This window comes from Panthera pardus, unplaced genomic scaffold (genome assembly GCF_024362965.1).
Source record: "Panthera pardus isolate Hobbes unplaced genomic scaffold, ASM2436296v1 HiC_scaffold_24, whole genome shotgun sequence".
Lineage (NCBI taxonomy): Eukaryota > Metazoa > Chordata > Mammalia > Carnivora > Felidae > Panthera > Panthera pardus.
This window is the reverse complement of record NW_026526810.1, coordinates 61,454,593-61,475,936: the sequence shown is the minus strand read 5'-3', so window position 1 is coordinate 61,475,936 and position 21,344 is coordinate 61,454,593. Positions and strand designations below refer to the sequence as shown.

Sequence of the window (21,344 nt, the reverse complement as noted above, 5' to 3'; positions counted from 1 at the left end):
GGCTCAGGTCATGATTTCACGGTCCGTGAGTTCGAGCCCCGTGTCAGGCTCTGTGCTGACAGCTCAGAGCCTGGAGCCTGTTTCGGATTCTGTGTCTCCCTCTCTCTCTGACCCTCCTCTGTTCATGCTCTGTCTCTCTCTGTCTCAAAAATAAATAAACGTTAAAAAAAAAAATTTATTAAAAAAAGAGAAAGCCACAGGCCCCAAATGGCATCACTTGGGTTAAGGTCCCAAGTCAGTAAGCCAAGACTTAATACCTAATCTAATTGTAGTTTCAAACCCCTAGGAATGTAACCTTTAACCAGTCAGTATGGGGATTTCCCGGTCAGCAATAGGAAATTGACTGATAGATCCCTTCTGTTCCCAACAGGAGGATGACCTTGCCTAAAACAATGGATTCTTTGCTAGTAATTTCCTTTTCCCCCCACCTCCTCTCTTCCTTTCAAAGACTTTCCTTTCCTGCAGCCCTTTGGAGCTCCCCTCTACTGCTAGATGGGTTGCTGCCCGATTCATGAATCGATTAACAAAGCTAATCAGGTCTTTAAAATCTCCTTGAATTTTTGTTATCTAACAGCACTCAGCTTTCCATTTGACCAAGGTCCCTCACAGGCAGCAGGCTTGCGGAACCTCACATAGGTCAGTAGAGAACACAGTAGGGCAGATTCCAGTTCCTGGGTCTCCTGCTGTGATATCCTCAAAGTTCGTTAAGAGACACTTCTATTCCTACTAATGGTATTCAACAACCTTTCACCCGCTCTCCTTCTCTCCTAGAGTGAGAGCAAACCTTCCAGAGCCCAAGTGTTCCCTGAACCTATGAGACCAGCCACCAAGCCACCTCTGCACCTCTTCATTTTCCAGCTGCGTGGGAAGTGGGAACCCAGCCCCTGGCTTCCTAGCCACAGTCTCCTTGTGCCGCATCCTCTCTCATTCAGATTTTGTGTGCCTAGATCAACAGAGGAAACTGTTCTGGGCCAGGCACTGCTCTCCCCTGTCTCCCCTACAGGGAGGTGTGTGCAAACGGCAGTTGATAAATAATAACCGACAAGATTGTGGCAGCCACATTTCAGTCTTTCAAAGTGGCCACTAAGACTCGATGCTTAGTGGGGTTGGATGAATTCAGGTTGTTGGCATTAGTATCCATAATTCTCACAAACCAATTTTCTACCTGACTCCCTGAATGTCAATTTCGTTCCAGATAAATACAAAGCACATTTATGGGACAAGCAGAAAAGAATCCCAAAGGCAGTTTAATGGAGAACTCTTACCATTCCCACTCTGTGAAACATATCGACTGTGGAACTAGAAATCCAGAGGATAATTTCTCATTCTAAGGAAAGAGCCACAGATGGCCAAGAAATTAAATACTTATCATCCAGCCTATCAGACATTTTCATCGGTTTTGCCTTTGAGTGACGGCTGCGGGAGCCTTGCTGTCATAGCTAGAGGGACAGCAGAGCTTAATTCCCATCCAGCAGGAAGAGCAAGGAGAAAAAAGGCTCTGTGAGAAGGACCTGCCTAATATAATGTCTCACTTATAAATAAACAATGCCAGAAAGCAACGGGGCTGACTTGTTTAGGCTTTGTTTTAGCAGGCCTTTCTTGGGGTAAAACAGGGCAACGTGGCCAGACTGCCTATCTGAAAAGGTTTAAGTGGGTTCCTGTCAAGGTGACGGGAACGTAGACAAGGCCAGCCCACCACAGGGGACCCACAAGCATTGTGCCTGGGGGTCATCTGTACTTAGGGAGAGGGAGTATCTTCGTGGCCTCTGAGAAATGTGGCTAGATGTGGCAGGCACGAACGAGCAGTCACCAAGCTCCAATTCCTTCTACTCCACAGCCCACAGAGGCCCCACTTCCCAGCCTACCCGGCAGTTTGTGGGGTCATGTGACTGAGTTGTGGGCAATGGAAAGCGGATGGACATGACCTACATGGCTTTCAGGCCTGGTCCCTAAAAATCTTCTACACAGTCCTCTGCGCACTCACACTCTCCTCCCAGCCAGAAGTAGGGGTCCCGGGGAAGATGACAAGGACATCACCTAGCAACTTGCCAGAAATGCAGGTGTTTAGGACCACTTCCTCTGCTCCCCTCCACTGCTCCCCACACCAGACTCACCAGCTGAGAGTCTTCATTTGAACACAAGGAGTAAAGCACACTGCCTTCTGCAAAGCCTTGAGATGGAAGGAACTCGTGTCTCCCCTGAGTGGCCACACAGCCTGAAGCCCTCCCACTGACTGGCCTAGGGTGGTGATGGGAGCAAAGATACATCTTCCTAGTAAGAATCTGGGCTGTCATAGGAGTTAGGCTTCTCTAATCTATACACTGGCCCAACTAGAGACTGTCCCTGGCTCGTGTTGTGGAGGTCATTGGCTTCTGGCTGTCCTCCTTTTCAGACCCCACATTTCATTCAAGATCCTCTCTGTCTGCTTTTTATTTCCACTAGTCTCTACCCCCAAACAGAGGCTTATGTGGAAATTCTCCTTCAAAAATAAACACCTATCGTATATCCATGGAAACATCAGTTGGCTGTTGCATTTTGCCCTTCAGCTTATATCTATAAAAACAGCTCCATGCTAAAATGCAATTATTCTGTATAAAAGCTGTAAAAATGCTAATGGTACTTATTCTGTGATTCTTCTTATTGAGCCCTGTATTTGAAAAATGAAGATTTTTGAAGCCCCTGAGGAACAGATTTTTTTTTTCTTGCTGCAGAGGCGAACTGGGTTTCTAGAAAGGCTTCTCTATTGCCTTGGCTGCCCGGGGGCTCAGAGATAATTTCATGGAGCTACTATAGCAACTACGTGGGAGTTAATGGTATGCTTCCCTGTGTTCTGTCTTCCCCGTAACCCAGGCCAAACCTCCAATTCTGGTGTCTACTTTTTTGGGACCAAAGTTGTTACATTTTACCATATATTTTTCTCATTGGGGGCTCGAAATCCTCATAAAAATAAAACATATTTGTGACTACTGAGGAGGTTTGGAGTAAGACAGGCTTGGGGGCAAGTAAAAAGGGCAGATTTTATTTTTATTATTAGATGGGAAAATTAGAGGGCGACTTAAAATGTTCCAATTGTTCTTTTCACCAAACAAGAAAACCAGTGCTACTGACATAGTGTGTTTCTTAGCTCTGATAAGCCAGCCATCTGTTGGATGAGACAAGTCCCGTCCATATGGGTGAGCTTCCATCCAAGGTGAGATGGGAATGTATTCTGGCTCCATTCATTGCTTTTACTCATTTAGGACACCCTCAACAAACACGTATTAAGTGCCTGCTATGTGTAATGTATGAGCTTGGCACTGTGAGGAATGAAAAGTTGGTCCCTGCCCTGAAGGAATGTAGAGTCTGTGAGAGCAATCTATGTGCAAACATGACTACAGTGATAGGTGAAGCAGAACCACCAAGGAATGGAGGGCTAGTGGTAGGATGGAGGAGAGGAGATCACATCCAACTGGTATCAGAGAAAGTTTCCTCGGGGCACCTGAGTGGCTCAGATGGTGGAACGTCAGGCTCTCGATTCCGGCTCCGGTCACGATCTCACGGTTTGTGGGTTTAAGCGCCACGTCGGGCTCTGCACTGACAGTGTGGAGTCTGCTTGGGATTCTCTCTCTCTTTCCCTCTCTCTCTCCCCTCGTCTCTCTGCCCCTCCCCTGCTCACATTCTCTCACTTGCTCTCTCTCTAGACATTAAAAAAAAAAAAGAAAACTTCATGGAGGAGTGGCATTTGAATAAGTTTTGAAGGGCAGACAGAATTTTTCATGGGTGCTGGAAAACCAAGAAGTGAGGAGATGTGGAGATTTCAGCACGAGTCAAGGCACTGAGAGGTCGAGGGGCAGAGAGCATTCGGAGAATGGTCTTTTCACTCCAGAGATTGTGTTCTTTCCCTCGAACTTTCTGACCTCCATTGGATCATGCTTTAGATGAGTGGCAATGCTTTCCACGTCAGGGAGAGAGCTAACAAGTGAAAAATCTTAGAGGCTGCATTAATTACTGCCACCACTGTATCTACTCCCGTACTAAACCTGTGATTAGAGCTGGAACAGTACAAAAAGGGGTTCATCAAACCCATGAGATGTACAAACCTTTTTTTTTTTTTAAAGAAAAATGTCACGACCCTGAAGACCACAGATGGGCCCACGGGGGAGTGCAAACTCCAGTCTCAGAAACCTTTACTGGTCTAAAAATGCCTTCTAATTATGAATTCTTCACTGTGCAGTTTTGTTTTTAGAGAACTATAAAAATAAGAACGTGCAATTAAAAATATTCTCCCGGAACACGTGGACCCCAAAGAACATGTTCACAGACGGCAGTTTGAGAAACACTGGAAAGAATATTAAATGCTGAGGGGGGAGACTCAAAGTCTGGTCCTGGGCTGTCGTGAACGAGTTGTGTGGCCTCTGGCACGTGACTTAACATGTCAGGGCCCACGTCTCAGCCTTGTTTCTGCCACCGACAAGTGGAAATAACAATGCTACGTCATGGGGTCATACTGAGGACAAAGAAAATGCACGGGAATGTGGAGGACAGCACCTTGCATTTGTCAAATGCACAAATGTTAGCTATTGTCGTCGTCATAATTGCTGTTGCTATTATTGGGAGAGCTGTGAGGTGCTTTGTGCTTCTAAAATTCTATGTATTTTCTCGAGTACTTGGGTGGCTCAGTCAGTTAAGTGTCCATCTTTGGCTCGGGCCATGATCTCGCGGTTCATGGGTTTGGGTCCCGCATCGCCCTCTGTGCTGACAGCTCAGAGCCTGGACCCTGCTTTGGGTTCTGTGTCTCCCTCTCTCTCTGCCCCTCCCCTGCTCACATGGTCTCTCTCAAAAATAAATAAACATTAAAACATTTTTTTTTACTTCTATGTATTTTCAGCCACTATCTTCACGGAAAACTAAGTGAATAGATCAGAGACATGTGAAAACCCACGACTGGAGAAAAAAGAGCAGCATGGAGAGCAAAACATTACCTTGACATTTTCCAAGCAAAAAGAAAACGTCACAGCAGAAGTCTGGCCTTCACTCTGCACATTCTTTATAAAGCTACCACAAATAGCTCTATTTGTGATAGCTTTATTGATGATTTGAGACAGATTTCTCTTTGGAAATAAAAGTTATCCAGATAATTTCTAAGGGAAGGCCTGAATTCATGGCAAACCAACGTTCATCCAAAAATCTATCGAGAGACAAAAAAAGGGATATCCTTGAGGAGGCTTTTATGTACCGGTAACATACTGCCTGAACTTTTCCAACATTGCCGGAATTTCTCAGTGCCTTGGCTCCCAAAGATTAAAGACCGCCCTGCTACTACACTCAGGTAACCTATCAGAGCAGGTAGTGATTTGTAGCAAAGTCCTTCAGCTTACTGGCCTCAGATTTCTCAACTGTGGAATGGGCAGCATAGTCATCAACTCGCCACCAAGCGACATCCATTAAATGCTCTGTAGCTCTTGGCTGAAAGAAGCCATAACAAAGCTGGTTATTCGTGAAGTGTGTTATGTGGTCTGACCATAAAGATGACCCAGGAGCAACGAAACAACAGCAGCTTTTCTCTAGCCAAAGGGCTCTTCCTGACATCTGCATGTAGCTCATGGCCCAGACCATGTGTTTCCTGGGTGCTTATCAATTACTCTTATTATGCTTTGCTGACAGGAGAGAACATGTCGGAGCATACAGACGCTGGTCTGATGCTGGAGCCTCATGCCTGCTTTTCATTTACCCCATTTGGGAAAGCAATTCCAGGCCCCACATATTTCTTTCTCTTCTTTGCCAAGCAATTTCACAGATGCTAAGGACCATGGCTTTTCTGCTTCCTAAGGAAGGCACAGCTAAGCAATGCTGCAGAGGCTTATTCTCCTGGACACCCTGAAACGTGTCTCAAATAAGCAGCGCCCCCCAATGATGGGGAACACAGAGGGCCAGTGACCAAGCTGAGTTTTCGTCGCTGCAGGAGCACAACTGCGGCCGCTCATGTCATCTGCTCTTGAAATACACCCTCTCGGCCTTGGGGTACCTGCCTGCTCACTAATTAGGGCAGGAGCTCCCCAACCACGGGGCTGATGTTGAAGAGTCGGGAAAAAACATATTTTAATAGACTTTCCCTGCAAATCGGTGTCTTCAACACATGATTCCGTAAAAACAGAGATGACAGAACTTTAAGACCCCTAAAAAACTGATGGAGCTTTCTACCTTAGCAAATGAGGTAGCACTGTCTCCATTGCGCAGATGATATAAACGAGGCCCCAAAGCACACAGCTGTTTTGTATCTGTGCTCTTGCTTGCTCATGAGCAAAAAAGTAGATTCACTTCCTTCGCTTGGTGCGACTCAGGGTAAATCTGATTTCATTTAATAACAAGCCAGTTGCCAAGACTTTCTATGCTATTTTGATCTGATTTTTGTGTATCTTCTTTCTACAGCTTGGTATTAGCTGTTCCACTACTAAGTTCCTAGACCCCAGGGTAGGTCTTGCACTCATCCCAGCCCAGCACCTTATGCAGTCGGCTCCATGTTCAGGGCTGAAGGTGATGGATGAGCTGGGCTTGTGAAGCTGGTGGAAAGAGAGAGAGGACCTCTAAAACCCAGTGTGACAGTTTGTCTTGGAGTGTGCTCCTAGGGCAGGAAGTGTCTTTCAGAACCTCCGTTTCCCAAGGTGTTTTTCTTTTCCCTACCCTCAAATCAGAGCCAAGAAAGAGACTAGTTAACATGCTCTCAGTAACACACACTGGTGATTAAGCAGCAGGAGAAGTCCATCCCTGTTTGGGTTCTTCTTTCTGACACCCACCTTGTGATTCCGCCCATGCTTATCCAACAGGGAGATGATAGACTTGATGTGACCCTCTGCTATCAGATTTAAGGCTTCCGGGCTTTCAGTCAAGATGCAGTGCAAAACTTCCAAGATACCTGTATAAATGCCACAAAAATCGTGTGGATGTTAAAAAACCTGCAGAACCGACCGTACTTCGGAAACCTGAATTATAAGTGAAAGGACCATCCTGAGGGGACAGAATATTATCAGCTCCTTGAATGTATTAAATATTTCCAGCCAGAAGAAAGACTGCAGCCATCTCTGGTAGACTTCAGGAGCCTCTGGGGCCTAAGAAGTCTGTGATTTAGAGAGGATATTTCCTTAGGCACTAACCTCACCTTCCTCTTTCTTAGACAAAGACATGATCCTTCTATGTCAAGACATAGAGAAGCAGCAAGTACGTCAGAGAACGACAAATACTATATGATTGCACCCATGTGTGGAATTTAAGAAATGAAACAAAGAAAACAAGAGACAGAACAGACTCAAATACAGAGAACAAACTGGTGGTTACCAGAGGGGAGGTGGGTGGGGGATGGGTGAAATCAGGTCAAGGGGATTAAGAGCACACTTATGATGAACACTGGGTAATTTACAGAATTGCTGAATCACTATATTGTACACCTGAAACTAACAGAATACTGTATGTTGGTTACACTTCAGTTAAAAAAAGAAAAAATTGTAGAGGAGCAGCAGTAAAATGGAATTCTTCACTTGGTCAGACCAAGCAATACTTAATTAAAATGGCGGATGCCCAGTTTAGTATCAATTCTAGAGGTCCTTCAAGTAATTTAGAAAATATTGTGAAACCAACAAAACTAAAAGGCAACCAACGGAATGGGAAAAGATATTTGCAAATGACGTATCGGACAAAGGGCTAGTACCCAAAATCTATAAAGAGCTCGCCAAACTCCACACCCGAAAAACAAATAACCCAGTGAAGAAATGGGCAGAAAACATGAATAGACACTTCTCTAAAGAAGACATCCGGATGGCCAACAGGCACATGAAAAGATGTTCAACGTCACTCCATATCAGGGAAATACAAATCAAAACCACACTCAGATATCACCCCACGTCAGTCAGAGTGGCCAAAATGAACAAATCAGGAGACTATAGATGCTGGAGAGGATGTGGAGAAACGGGAACCCTCTTGCACTGTTGGTGGGAATGCAAATTGGTGCAGCCGCTCTGGAAAGCAGTGTGGAGGTTCCTCAGAAAATTAAAAATAGACCTACCCTATGACCCAGCAATAGCACTGCTAGGAATTTATCCAAGGGATACAGGAGTACTGATGCATAGGGGCACTTGTAACTCAATGTTTGTGGCAGCACTCTCAACAATAGCCAAATATGGAAAGAGCCTAAATGTCCATCAACTGATGAATGGATAAAGAAATTGTGGTTTATAGACACAATGGAGTACTATGTGGCAATGAGAAAGAATGAAATATGGCCTTTTGTAGCAACGTGGATGGAACTGGAGAGTGTGATGCTAAGTGAAATAAGCCATACAGAGAAAGACAGATACCATATGGTTTCACTCTTATGTGGATCCTGAGAAACTTAACAGAAACCCATGGGGCAGGGGAAGGAAAAAAAAAAAAAAGAGGTTAGAGTGGGAGAGAGCCAAAGCATAAGAGACTCTTAAAAACTGAGAACAAACTGAGGGTTGATGGGGGGTGGGAGGGAGGGGAGGGTGGGTGATGGGTATTGAGGAGGGCACCTTTTGGGATGAGCACTGGGTGTTGTATGGAAACCAATTTGACAATAAATTTCATATATTAAATAAATAAATAAATAAATAAAAGAAAGAAAGAAAGAAAGAAAATATTGTGAGTGTTCCTCGCCTAAGAGTTTTTCTAGGAACCACCCCAGAAAGTATTTTCATTTTAGATGTACTGGTGTATCAAGCAAACTATAAACTCACTAAATAAAGTTTATCTTTGCCTCTTTACTCAGCACACTGGATGGTTTTCTCTGTGAAGGGAAGGCTTAAGAAACACTGACTGGTGCCCCTGCAACCTGGCACCTACAAGGGTAACACACCATGATGAAAATATAAGGGAAGTAGTTGGCCAGTATCTTTATTGGTTTTATTGAAAACACTCCCCTTGGTTCCGGTTTTCTCAAGGTTTTCATAAATTATTATGAAATGTAACATGGCCCATGGAGGAGGCACTGAAGAAAAAACAGGGGCTTGAGAATACATAGGTGTAGGTGGATAGACCTTAGGGGAGCCTTCCTTTGGCCTGTCCAAGTTCAGGCCACCTCTGGACAATGAAAACAGCTTCAAAACCTTTTAGCTTTTCAGAGAGGGGTCTGCAGCTGTCATGTTCTCTCATCGCTGAGGAAGCCAATGGTTGAGCTTCACAGCCCAGTTACTTAACTTACCAACAACAACCATTCTCTTGGCTCAAATTCTCTGTGAGTCATCAGGAAGCATTATAGATAGATGTCAAGGGTGACTTAGCGGGACAGAGGACCATCATTTCCTCCTATCCCATGTCATCCTTCAGTCTGCTTCTAACCACAACAGGATAAGCATGTTCAGAGAGGGTGTAGAAACCCAAGGAAAAAGAACTGCATGCAGCAGGTAGGAGACCACTGCCTGGGTGGGGGGCAATGAAAGGATCCAGGGGATGGAGATAAACACACAAAGTGAAAAGTGAAACAGAAAAGGAAATCACTGAAGTCTGGATTAGAGTGGTTAAATAAAGTCACAGCAACACCAGGAAGATTCAGGACCTTCTCTTTGTCGAAGTAATCACTTGAGGATTGCTTACACCTCAGTGGGAAAACAGAATTATTCAAAGATACAACTTTTATTTATTTATTTTTTTTCCAGAAAGAAAAAATCCCACCTTCTTCAGTGGTTTCCTGTGAACACTTACCTGAGGAAGATTCTAGTCTATCCAATTTGCTGATTAGCCAATCAAGGTTATTAGAGAATTGAGCACAGTTGTTTCTGTTTCCACGAATGAGAGCAGCTGCAAACAAGGACACATTGGAACATGTAGGTTAAAGGGCAGGAGGATGGGCATAAGAACTTGGGAAACTGTTAAGCACAGCATCTGCTTAGCAACTGAAAGGAACTGTGTGTAACCATCTTCCCCTTCCAAGCCCTTTGATACAGTTGTTCCTATACTTAGCAAAGTGAAAATCTACCATTCACTCAACTATTCCAGAGAATCTATGTACCAAGCACCTGTCTACTTGCTGGGAACAGAGCAGTGGGAACACAGCAGCAGATACCTGGTTGGTTACTGGTTTAAGAACTCCATTCTTTGCACTGTCTTCTTAAACCCAGCTACAGAGTTGCTATTTTTCAATGCTAAAGGGAGGCATCCCAGTGAAACAGCTGGAAAGGTAGGTGAAACTAACATGCAAGGGTGCCTGGGTGGCTCAGTCCGTTGAGTGTCCGACTTCAGCTCAGGTCATGATCTCACCGTTGGTGAGTTTGAGCCCCGCCTTGGGCACTGTGCTGACAGCTCAGAGCCTGGAGCCTGCTTCGGATTTTGTGTCTCCCTCTCTCTCTGCCCCTCCCCTGCTCACTCTCTCTCTCAAAAAATAAACATTAAAAAAATATTTTAAAAACAAACGAACAGGCCAATAACTGCAAAACAGGAAACTCTAAAATACCTAAAACACATCAGCATATGACGAGGGTTCCCAAAGTATGGTCTGTGGAGGCCAGAATGCTTCACCTGAGAACTTGTTAGAAATGCAAATTCTCTGGCCTTATCCCAGATCTAAGGATTCAGAAACTCTGGGGATGAGACTGTTTTAACCAGCCCTCCAGCTGATTCTGATGCCTGCTCCAACTTGAGAACCACTGGTAGAGAACATTGGTAAGGGTGGGAGAGAATATGCTGCCAGGAGATTTTCACCAAACTAGACCAAGCAACCTTCCCTCCACAGGCCTCTGCAATGAATCCACCTAAACCACTGGTCCCATGCTCTTCATGCTGTTGGTTTTCAAAGACAGGTTTCACAGATGCTTCAAAGATACCTGGATGAAGGAAAAGTCTTCCTGAGGACCTCTGCTTTGTACCTCCACGGTCAGAGGAGGGCTGGATTGAGTCTGACCCCCCAAACCACTTTCAGGTCTGCAGCAGCAAAGGGGTTAAGCACAGGGTGCTGGAGTCAGGCGGCCTCACACCGTAATTCCTTCCCATACTACATGTATGACCTTGGGTACGTTACGACTTTGTGAGCATCAGTTTCTTCGGATTCATGACTAAACGGTTAACAGTGCCTATCCCTGAAGGTGTTGTTGGGCAGATCAAAAAGATATTCTACTGTTTGGCAGAAAAGCTCAATAACTGCTTGTTTTTGTATAATTGCTGTTGAGTTTGAGCATACCGGTACAAAGTATGAGAGTTGGAAGGGACTTCACAATGTCACACAGAATGGTGGTAGTCCAATCAGCCTGACCCTCGACATCGAGAATGGGTCCAACCTGACGTTGCTGGTTCCCCTCTGGCCTGCTCAACTTTCTATGGACTTTCTCTTATGGGACATACACTTCTGAGCAAACCCCCAAATGCTGCCTTGTCACCATCTCCAAGCAACTACCGGTGGCTACCTTCCCTTTCAGGCGGATACTGTCTTCCACTGCCTTCCTCCTGTAGCTTGCTGGCTGGGCCCTGTGGTGGCACTGGTTAGAGCAGGCCCCAGGACATCACCCCCACTGGTGTTGTGACAGGAAAGGCTGGGCGCTGAACCTCCTTACTCCCCGCCTTTGTCTCCCTTCCCCCCCACTCACCCAAATGAAATAATGAACAGGCCAAAGTGGCAGGAATCACGACCAACCAACAAGAGGCCAGGGACAGGTCAGGGAGCTGAAAAGAGTGACTGTCCTTCAAGTGCAAGTGCCCGAGTCTAAAAGTGGAACGCACTGCAAACATATTCTAGTCTTGTTCCCTCATTTTATTTAAAAAAATTTTTTTAGGGGCCCCTGGGTGGGTCAGTCGGTTAAGCGGCCGTCTTCGGCTCAAGTCACGATCTCGCGGTCTGTGAGTTCGAGCCCCGCGTCGGGCTCTGTGCTGTCAGCTCGGAGCCCGGGGCCTGCTTCAGATTCTGTGTCTCCCTCTCTCTGGCCCTCCCCTGTTCATGCTCTGTCTCTCTCGGTCTCAAAAATAAATAAAATGTTAAAAAAAAATTTTTAAATATTTACTTTTGAAGGAGAGAGAGACAGAGTGTGAGTGGGGAAGAGGCAGAAAGAGAGAGGGACACACAGAATCTGAAGCAGGCTCCAGGCTCTGAGCTGTCAGCACAGAGCCCGATGCAGGGCCTGAACTCACAAACCACAAGATCATGACCTGAGCTGAAGTCAGACACTTAACTGACTGAGCCACACAGATGCAACCCCTCATTTTAAAGAGGAAGGACTGGGGGCACCCGGGTGGCTCAGTCGGTTAAGTGTCTCTTGGTTTCTGGCTCACGTCATGATCTCACAGTTCCTAGGATTGAGCCCCAGGTCAGGTTCTGCACTGACAGCAAGCAGCCTGCTTGGGATTTTCTCCCTCCCTCTCTCCCTCCCATGTGCCTGTGTGCACATGTGTGTTCTCTCTCTCTGCCCCTCCCGTGCATGCGTGCTCTCTAAATAAATAAATAAACTATTAAAAAAAATAAAGAGGAGGGACTGAGGTTCGGAGAGAGTAATGACCGTCAAAGGTTGTACAGGTAGTTTAGGCAGGGCTGATCACAATCCCCTTCCACTCGCTGCTGCCTTCTTGCTCTAAGTGTGGAAAGTACACTAAGTTGCTGGCGAACAGAATGAACAGTGCTGGGCTGGAATCAGCCGGTTAACAAAAGGTGTCCAAGGAGTGAGGCCGGATCGGCGATCTTGCACAGACACCCTTGGAAATCCTCCCAGGGAGAGGCTCCAGGGGTGTGCTTACCCAGCAGTTTGTATAGCAGGCGCAGGATCTCTTTCCAAGCCATGCCACTCTCCTCCCTTGCAATTCCTGCAAAGTGCGCCACGCTGTTGTAGATGTTTAAGCGATCGATGCAGTTTAACACAAGGGCCAACATTCCCTGCGAAGGAGAGTGGGGGAAAGAGTGAAAGCCCCTGAGAAAGCAGGAGCCTTTTGTTCTTTTCCCTCCCACGTCATTCACCTTTTAAAGCTCGTAATGCTAATGTGCTAACAGACCTTCACGATCTTTTTTTCCCCCTAAAAACACAATGTACACATTCTTATGCCTCTGAGACACATGCGGCATCCATTTGGAGCATGAGTTAGCGGTTTCCTCGTGGCGGGTTTGCCCCCGTGTGATTATCTCAATCTAAGGACCTATCACAAGAGGGAGCGTGAATGACTCTCACAAAAGCTTGCTCTGTGTCTGGTGGGAAATGGTTCTGACTCACCCAGAAACAGCCCTACATATAGTTCTTATTTTCCTGTCAAATGTCAAGTGAGTTCAGGAAGTTCCATTCAGATGCACAAAGAAAACCAAGCTTGCTTCCTCCCTCTCCCCCTGGCAAAAGGGTAGGATTAAGAGACAATAAAATCAAAGTGGATTTTTAACTACTTTTCTTCTACATTACAATACTACGCCGCCCAGTGAAAACATCTGTGCCTAGTTGTTCTTAAAGACATACAGTTTCAGTAGCCTTTCAGGCGTAATGTCCCCAAAGCCAGTCTGCTTCGATCAGAAGACTGAGCAGGGCCAGTCTTATATTCCAGGCCAATGACTTTGGAAATGCCCAAGGGATAAGCCCTGTCCCCAGAAATGGTGGCCCTTCAGGGGGGCGACCATGACCTCTTACTGTCAAATCATCACGTCAGTGTTCAAAGAAGGCATGTGACCTAAGGTCCCGCCTAACCAAGGACAGAGGCAGAACCCAAGCCAGAGCCCCCGCCAAGTCCCAGGTTTGTTTTTCCTTGCATCCAGATCCCATCTCTGGTGACTCAGATGCTCAGGTTCTAAGTCAGACCTGGCTCTTTACTTGTTACCTTTCAAACCAGCTCTTCAGTCATTTCCAAAGTGGCAGAACCTGGCCATGTGTATTTTTTCAAACAGGTTTCTAGGTAATTCTGACATCTTCCAAAATTTGGGAATCACAGCCAATGGCATGCTCTAATAGTTGAGATTTAGTAACAATAGATTTGGGATACACACATGCACTGTGGCAACAAAGCTCTCAAATACAGTTTGGTTTGAGTGTGCCAATGTGCACGGTTACAACGTACATTGGTAGTGTAACCCGGTGGGGTGGACAGGGAAGGTTGGCTTCTATTTAATCCTTTTCTTCCCAGCTTCCTTCCTTTCTTGTTCTTTCATAACTACGTGCATGCATGCACACAAGGCTCAAGTGCAATCACAGGGATGTTTTAGCGGCGGACGCAAAGAGAATCGCGATGTTCAATTTTCTAGACTTACTTCTTCCTTGAAAAGATTCTGTCTGTTCTTAAGTGAGCGGAGCTTGTTCTGTTTGTCTTCGTGTTGCATCTCCTCCTCCGGGGGCTGGAAGTAGGCGATCAGGTCCTGTAAGGTCTGCAGGACCTCTTCTATCGGCAGGGTGATGGGGGCCGCCGTACGATTGTTTCCACTAAAGAACACAAGACGGACACGGACATGGACGTGGCTCAGACACGGGCCTTCAGGCAGCGTCCCTGACAAGCACCCGCCAGATCCTGGCTCTTACCTGCCCCACATGGGGCGCAGCGCACGGCTTCCTGCAGCAGTCACTCAGGGAATGACCACAAACTGGCGGTTGCCAACCAACAGACAACGGAAGAAAACACCTGCTTCGATTTTCAGGCCATTTCATAAATAAAGGGAAATGACCTGTGGCCGTCTGCCACACTTTTTCATTTTTAAAAGTAAAAACAGATTTAAAAATCATAAACTTATTCACTCATGGTTGTTTGGAACTATCACAGATTCTTCTTGGAATAGGTTAAACATAGGGGCGGAAGGGCTTCTATCACTGGGTCTCTCCCTCCATCTGTATTTTTGTCTTCTCTCTCCATGTATCTTTCTGCACATTTTTCATGACTCTGCATGTGTTTTTCTCTTATAGGTTTTATGCATGTGCACTCACACACCAGCTCCCCCTTCCTCATTTGTTATCTCCTTCGGACTTCCTCTGTGTGCGCTCTGTCCTCATTCTCAACAACCCCGCCCCCATCTTGTGACATCCTTCTCTCCTTCTGTCTTCATGTCCCTCTCCCTCCTCAGTGTTACCCTCCCCACCATCGCTCTTTCTCTGTTGTGATCCTTCTATCCTGAATCTGTGTTTCTGACTCTGTCATAATTTTTCAAAAAGTCTTGTTATTAAATCCTGTCAATGCAGAGAGACCACAAACCTCCACAGATGGCAAAATAAGCCCTCATTTTCCCATGTCCTTGGCAGGTACACTGGTGAGCCTTCTGGAAGGTAAAGGCTAAAAAAGAGGAAGGGGGAAATGGAGCCAGCCCCCGTGTAAATGCATCATGGCCCCAGGGGACTGAGAATTGGTGGAATGTATAAATAATGTCATGGCTTTTCCTTGGGTCAATTTCTAAGGACTTCTCCTTGAATTTACAGTGAACTTAGTTATATATTAACCTGGACACATGCTAAGAAAAGACTGTTATCTAGGCCTGAAGCAAAGGCTTAATAAGCCCTAAGAGCCCTCAGCTTATGAAGTGACAATTCCAATTTTGTACATAAAAATGACAAGTGTTGGGGCGCCTGGGTGTCTCAGTGGGCTAAGCATCTGACTTCAGCTCAGGTCATGATCTCATGGTTCATGGGTTCAAGCCCCACACTGGGCTCTACACTGACATCATGGAGCTTGGTTGGGATATTCTCTCTCTCTAGCTCTCTCTCTCTCTCTCTCTTCCCCGTCCCCCCCCCCCCCCCGCCTGCCACCCCCTGTCTCAAAACAAACAAACATAAAAAAAAATGACAAATGCATGCAGTAAGGACAGAACACCAGTGGATTACAGGCAGGGAGATCCTTCTCATGAGTGTGTGCTCTGGACCGTGGAGGTGCTCAAGGAATGCTAATGACTATCTGAGATATTATAGTATACCTGCTGTGAGGACATGAGGTGAAGGTTTGAGACTACAAAACCTAATTGGGAATGACTTCCCAGTTCTAGATTCAGAGAAAAATGAACATAGTCTCCCCAGTATGTTTGGTCCAGTTGCAGAGTCCCCTAGCCCCACCTGCCCCCCTTTATAAAAACATTTTAATTCTACTAGAAACAATGACACCAGTTCAGTAAAAAGTGTGTGATTAAAATAAAGATGAAAACATACAAGAGGTTTGCTGGCATTTTGTAGTTTGAAAGGGCAACTTACAGGGGTTGGGAAACCCAAGTTATAGTCAATGCCATGAACATGTGCTATCTGGAGTGCCTGCTTCTAAGCCTCTTGGGCTTCACTTTCCCCCTGGAAAATAGGAAAGGTACAATCTACTGTTGCCAGGGTCCTTCTGGGTCTAATTTTTTCAGTGGGTTCTCAACATTCGATTGCTTTATCTTGTCCTTTCAAGACACCTCAATATAATAGTCTTCCGCTGGACTAAGGCAGATCCCCCCCTTCCCTCAAAACAGAGCACATACCACATGCCTGGCAGTGGGGAAACAGACATGACCTCTGAATGGCTTCAGGGCGCTCATGTTCTACTCCAGAACCTTAGGGAGGAGGCCCAGATGTACCAAGAAGGATAGGGACAAGATGATGTCTCCATTCAGAACTAACTACAATGGTACCTACTTTATCCCAGCCATCTTTCACTCCCTACTTCAGCCACTGCCCCACTACCTTCTCAGATCTTTCCAAGGACTTCTTTTGTTTAATTCAAGTACAATCCCAGGGATTCTGAATATTTACCATACTATTACCATAACACAACTATTTATGTATTGTTTCGATCATAAGGTTAAACTCAGGACAGCTGGGCAATATCTTCCCGTCAGCAGGATTTCTGAGACTCCCTCACCCCTCACATTGTTCATCTGTCCTATTGGACAGCTCCCAGCAACTGACCAGAGGATGATGAGACAGCACAAGCCAACGCCAACCTTTCTTCCTCATTGTTCTTTCTTCTTCCTTCCCTATTAATTTAACTTTAATGTGTTTTTTCCCAGAAGGCCACCCCCTGTCCTTCTGGCTTCCACTGTACACAGCATGTTCTGTTGGTTTCTCAAAAGAGACAGGAGAGGAGAAACTTACTCACAAATGATTTTTTATCCTTCATTTTCCAGCTCTTGAAAATTTCAAGTGCTATGGCTTTTGCAGCCCCCTTCGCTGCTGCATGGGTTTTTCAGTAGTCCTCCTTTCTTCCAAAAAAAAAAAAAAAAATCTTAGGGCTTGGAGAATCCAGAATGTCCCGCATTGAAGGGGAAACATCCAGAACAGCTGAGTGAGGAGCTCAGGAAATCCTCTCTCCCACAAAATAATGATAAACTTGGGGTAAATCATCTCAAACAATTGTTTTAGGACTCTGGAAATTGACCAAAGCCATACAATAAATTGAGACTGATCGACTGATTGACTGATTTATTAAATAATGAGCCTCAGTAAGAACAGTAGGAGTCTATGGTGTTTCAGTCTGAGGCTGTTTCCATGCTTTCTTCCAGCTTCAGACCAAAGAAGTTCTAACAAGGTGGGGTAGACAATGAGCAAGGCCACACATGTGCTCAGGAGGTACTGGAGAGGGACCTAGTTACCTACTCATCTCTGGCCGAATATGAGGTTTTGTACAAGCAGAAAGCAAAATCCAGGACAGACCTAAAACTGCCTGAACTCTGAATGGGTCATCTAGCCCACAAGCAGTTCCATCAGCAAATACTTGTAAGAAATATTTACAAGACAACCAGGCTTGCCTTCTAAGAAAGACTAAGGGAAGCCCTTCAGGCTGAAATAAAATGACACCAGACAGTAAGCAGAATCCACATCTAGGAATAAAGAGCACTGGTAAAGGTAATTGTGCAGGTAAATATAAAATATGGTATAAACATATTCATTTCTCTTTTGTTCTTATATTTTAAAAAACACAAATGGATAAGAAAATAATGATAAAACTGGGCTTATAACATATGGAGATGTAATATACATGATAATATTATCACAAGGAGGAGGAAAGTAATACTGGAGCAAAGTTGCTTTATTTTACTTAAGTTAGTATTAATCCGAGGTGGAGTGTTAGAAGCCCAAAACAGAGTGAGTTTCCTAGAGCAACCACTAGGAATATAACTCAAAAAAGTAGCCAAATAAAAACAAACAAACCAAAAAACCTTAAAGAAATTAAAATGGTAAACTAGAAAATATCTATGTAACACAAAAGAAGGCAATGAGAGGAAGAGAGGAAAAAAGAACACGAGATCTATAAAAATCAGCAAAATGGCAGGCATAAATCCAACAATTTGAATAACTACATTATCTATAAATGGATTACACACACCAATAAAAGGAGGACACTTGTCAGAGCACATAAAAATAAAAATTCAGTGTATGCTCTCTATAAGACCACTTTATAGATTCAAAGATACAGGCTGCAAGTAAGAGGACTGAAGAACTTACACCATGCAAACAGTAACCATAATCTGCATATGAGGCATCTGGTGTGGCTCTACAAAACAGACTTGAAGATAAAAGATGTTCACAGAGAAAAAAGGGAAATGTTCTGTAACTATGGAAGAGTCAGTTTATCAGGAAGATATACCTGTTATAAACATATAACCACGTAACAACAGAGACCACAATGTATGAAGCAAAAGTTGAGAGAATTGAGGGAGAAACAGACAAGTCAACTTACCAGTGAGAAATTAAACACCCTATTCTCAGTTAATGTAACATCTTCTAATGGAACTGTATTAATGAAGGGCAAAAACCATATGATCATCTCAATAGACAAAGAAAAAAAGATTGTCAAAATCTAACTCATTCAAGATGAAAGAAACCTCTCAACAAACTAGGAATAAAAAGAGAACTTCCTCATCCCAATAAAGGGAATTTATAAAAACCCTACAGTTAACTTCATATTTAATAATCAAAGACTGAATGTTCTCCTGCTAAGATCAGGAACAAAACAAGGATGTCTGTTCCTTCCACTTTGATTTCACATCATAGTGGATGTTCTAGTCAGTGCAGCCATGAGGTGGTGGTGGGGGTGGGTGGGAAGAAAGGGCATCCATACTGGAAAGAAAAAAATAAAACTTTCTTCATTCACAGATGATATGACCCTTTATGTAGATAAAGCATGCGTGTGCGCACACACACACATCCACCAGAATAATAATTTTCAATTAAGTCACAGGATATATGATGGATATTTTAAAAACTCAATTTCTATATGCCAGTATTATTTATGCAGTGAAAAATCTGAAAAGAAATTAAGAAAATAATTCCATTTGTAGTAGCATCAGAAATAAATACTTAGGGGGCACCTGGGTGGCTCAGTTGGTTAGGTGTCTGAGTACAGCTCATGTCATGATCTCATAGTTACGGAGTTCAAGCCCCACGTGGGGCTCTGCGCTGACAGTTCAGAGTCAGAAACCTGCTTTGGATTCTGTCTCCCTCTCTCTCTGCCCCTCCCCCACTCACACTCTGTGCCTCTCTGTCTCAAAAATAAATAAACATTAAAAAAAAATACTTAGGAACAAATTTTACAAAAGCAGCCCAAGACTTAAACACTGAAAACTGCAATACCTTGCTGAAAGGAATTCAAGAAAAATAAATGGAGAGACATTCTATGTTTATGAATCAAAAGCCTCAGGATAATTAAGATAAAAGTTCTCCCAAAATTGGTCTAAAGGTTCAAAGCATTCTCTATAAAAATACTGGCAGGCTGTTTTGCAAAAACTGACACCTTTACCCTAAAATTTATATGGGAATTCAAAGGATTCAGAAGAGCCAATAGAATTTTGCAAAAAAGGTACAAAACTGGAGGATTCACTGTATCTGATTTCAATACTTACTACAAAGCTATGTTCATCATTTTGGCCAAATCACAGGTATGAAAGCCAGTGGAATAGAACTGAGGGTCCAAAAATAAACCCTTATATTTACGGTCACTTGACTTTTGACAAAGGTGCCAAGGCAATGTGATGGGGAAAGGATGGGTCTTGTCAGCAAATTGTACAGGGACAACGAGGTATCTACAGGATCCACTTAAAAAAATAAATTTCAATTCGTATTACCTCAGACCGTGTATAAAAATTGATCCAACATGCAACCTCGGCCTAGATATAAGAGCTAAAATTATATAACTTTCAGAAGAAAACACAGGAGAAAGTCTTGGTGACTCTGGGGACACCCAAAAGCACAGTCCAGAAAAAAAGTTATGTCATGTAGGACTTCACCAAAATTAAACCTTTTGTGCTTCAAAAGACATCATTAAGAAAATGAGAAGAAAAGCCACAAACTAAGAGAAAATAGTTGCAAATCATGAATCAATAAAAAACATGCATCCGGAAGTTAAAAAAAACTGTCAAATGTCAGCGTGAGGACAAACCACCCAACTAAAAAAATAGGCAAAAGCCCTGATTACATTTTACTCAAGAAGAGATACGAATAAGCACATGAAAAGATGTTAAAAATCATTAGTCATTTTGGAAATGCAAATTAAAACCATAATGGGATACCACTTCATATCCACTAGAATATATACAATCAAAAGTCAGACAATAAGGATGTGGAGAAACTGGAACTTTATATATTTCTGTGTGGAGTGTCTAATGGTGTGTCTACTTTGGAAGGCAGGTTTTCAGTTTCTTAAAAAATTGAACATACCTACATGTCCACTGATGGATGAATGGATAAACCAAATGTAGTATTTGCATACAACGTAATATTATTCAACCTTAAAAAGGAAAGAAATTCTAACATGCTACAATATGAGTGAATCTTGAAGACTTTGTTAAGTGAAATAAGCAAGGCATAAAAAGATAAATATTGTAGGATTCTAATTAAGTCAGTCAAATTCACAGGAAGGTTGAATAATGGTTACCAGGAGCTGGAGTGGGGGGGGGGGGGCTACGGAGGGGGGAGGGGAAGGGAGGAAATGGGGAGGTTTTTTTCATGTTTATTCATTGTTGAGAGAGACAGAAACAGAGAGGGAGGGAGATCATGCACACAGGTTGGGGAAGGGCAGAAAGAGATGGAGACCCAGAATCCTAAGCAGGCTCCAGACTCAGAACTGTCAGCACTGAGCCTAATGTGGGGCTCGAACTCCCGAACTGCGAGATCACGATCTGAGCCAAAGTTGGATGCTTAACCAACTGATCCACGCAAGCGCCCCAGGGAGGTATTACTTAATGCATATGGAATTTCTGTTTGAAATGATGTAAAATTTCTGGAGACGGATGGCGGTAACTGTTGCACAACTATTTGAATTTAGTTAACATCACTAAATGGTATACTTAAAAATGGTTACAAAAGTAAATTCTATGCTTTGTATATTTTATCATAAAAATATTAAAATGTTTAAATGAGTTACATATGACTTTGCAATTCCATTTCCTGATATTTACCTAAGAAAAATTAAAATATATATCAAAAGACTTTTACACAAACATCCATGGAACCATTACTGATCATAAG

At 43.9% G+C, this 21,344-nt stretch overlaps 1 protein-coding gene across 1 annotated transcript in view; it reads right to left on the bottom strand.

Annotated features, from left to right (window-relative positions):
* The window catches only part of RYR3 (ryanodine receptor 3), a 524,284-nt gene that overhangs the window by 239,182 nt on the left and 263,758 nt on the right, over positions 1–21,344 (bottom strand). The window contains exons 13-16 of the mRNA XM_053889214.1: positions 14,186–14,354; positions 12,703–12,838; positions 9,691–9,786; positions 6,774–6,892 (exon numbers count right to left, since the gene is read on the bottom strand). Coding sequence (XP_053745189.1) covers positions 6,774–6,892; positions 9,691–9,786; positions 12,703–12,838; positions 14,186–14,354 — 520 coding nt within the window. The remainder of the gene's footprint in view (positions 1–6,773; positions 6,893–9,690; positions 9,787–12,702; positions 12,839–14,185; positions 14,355–21,344) is intronic.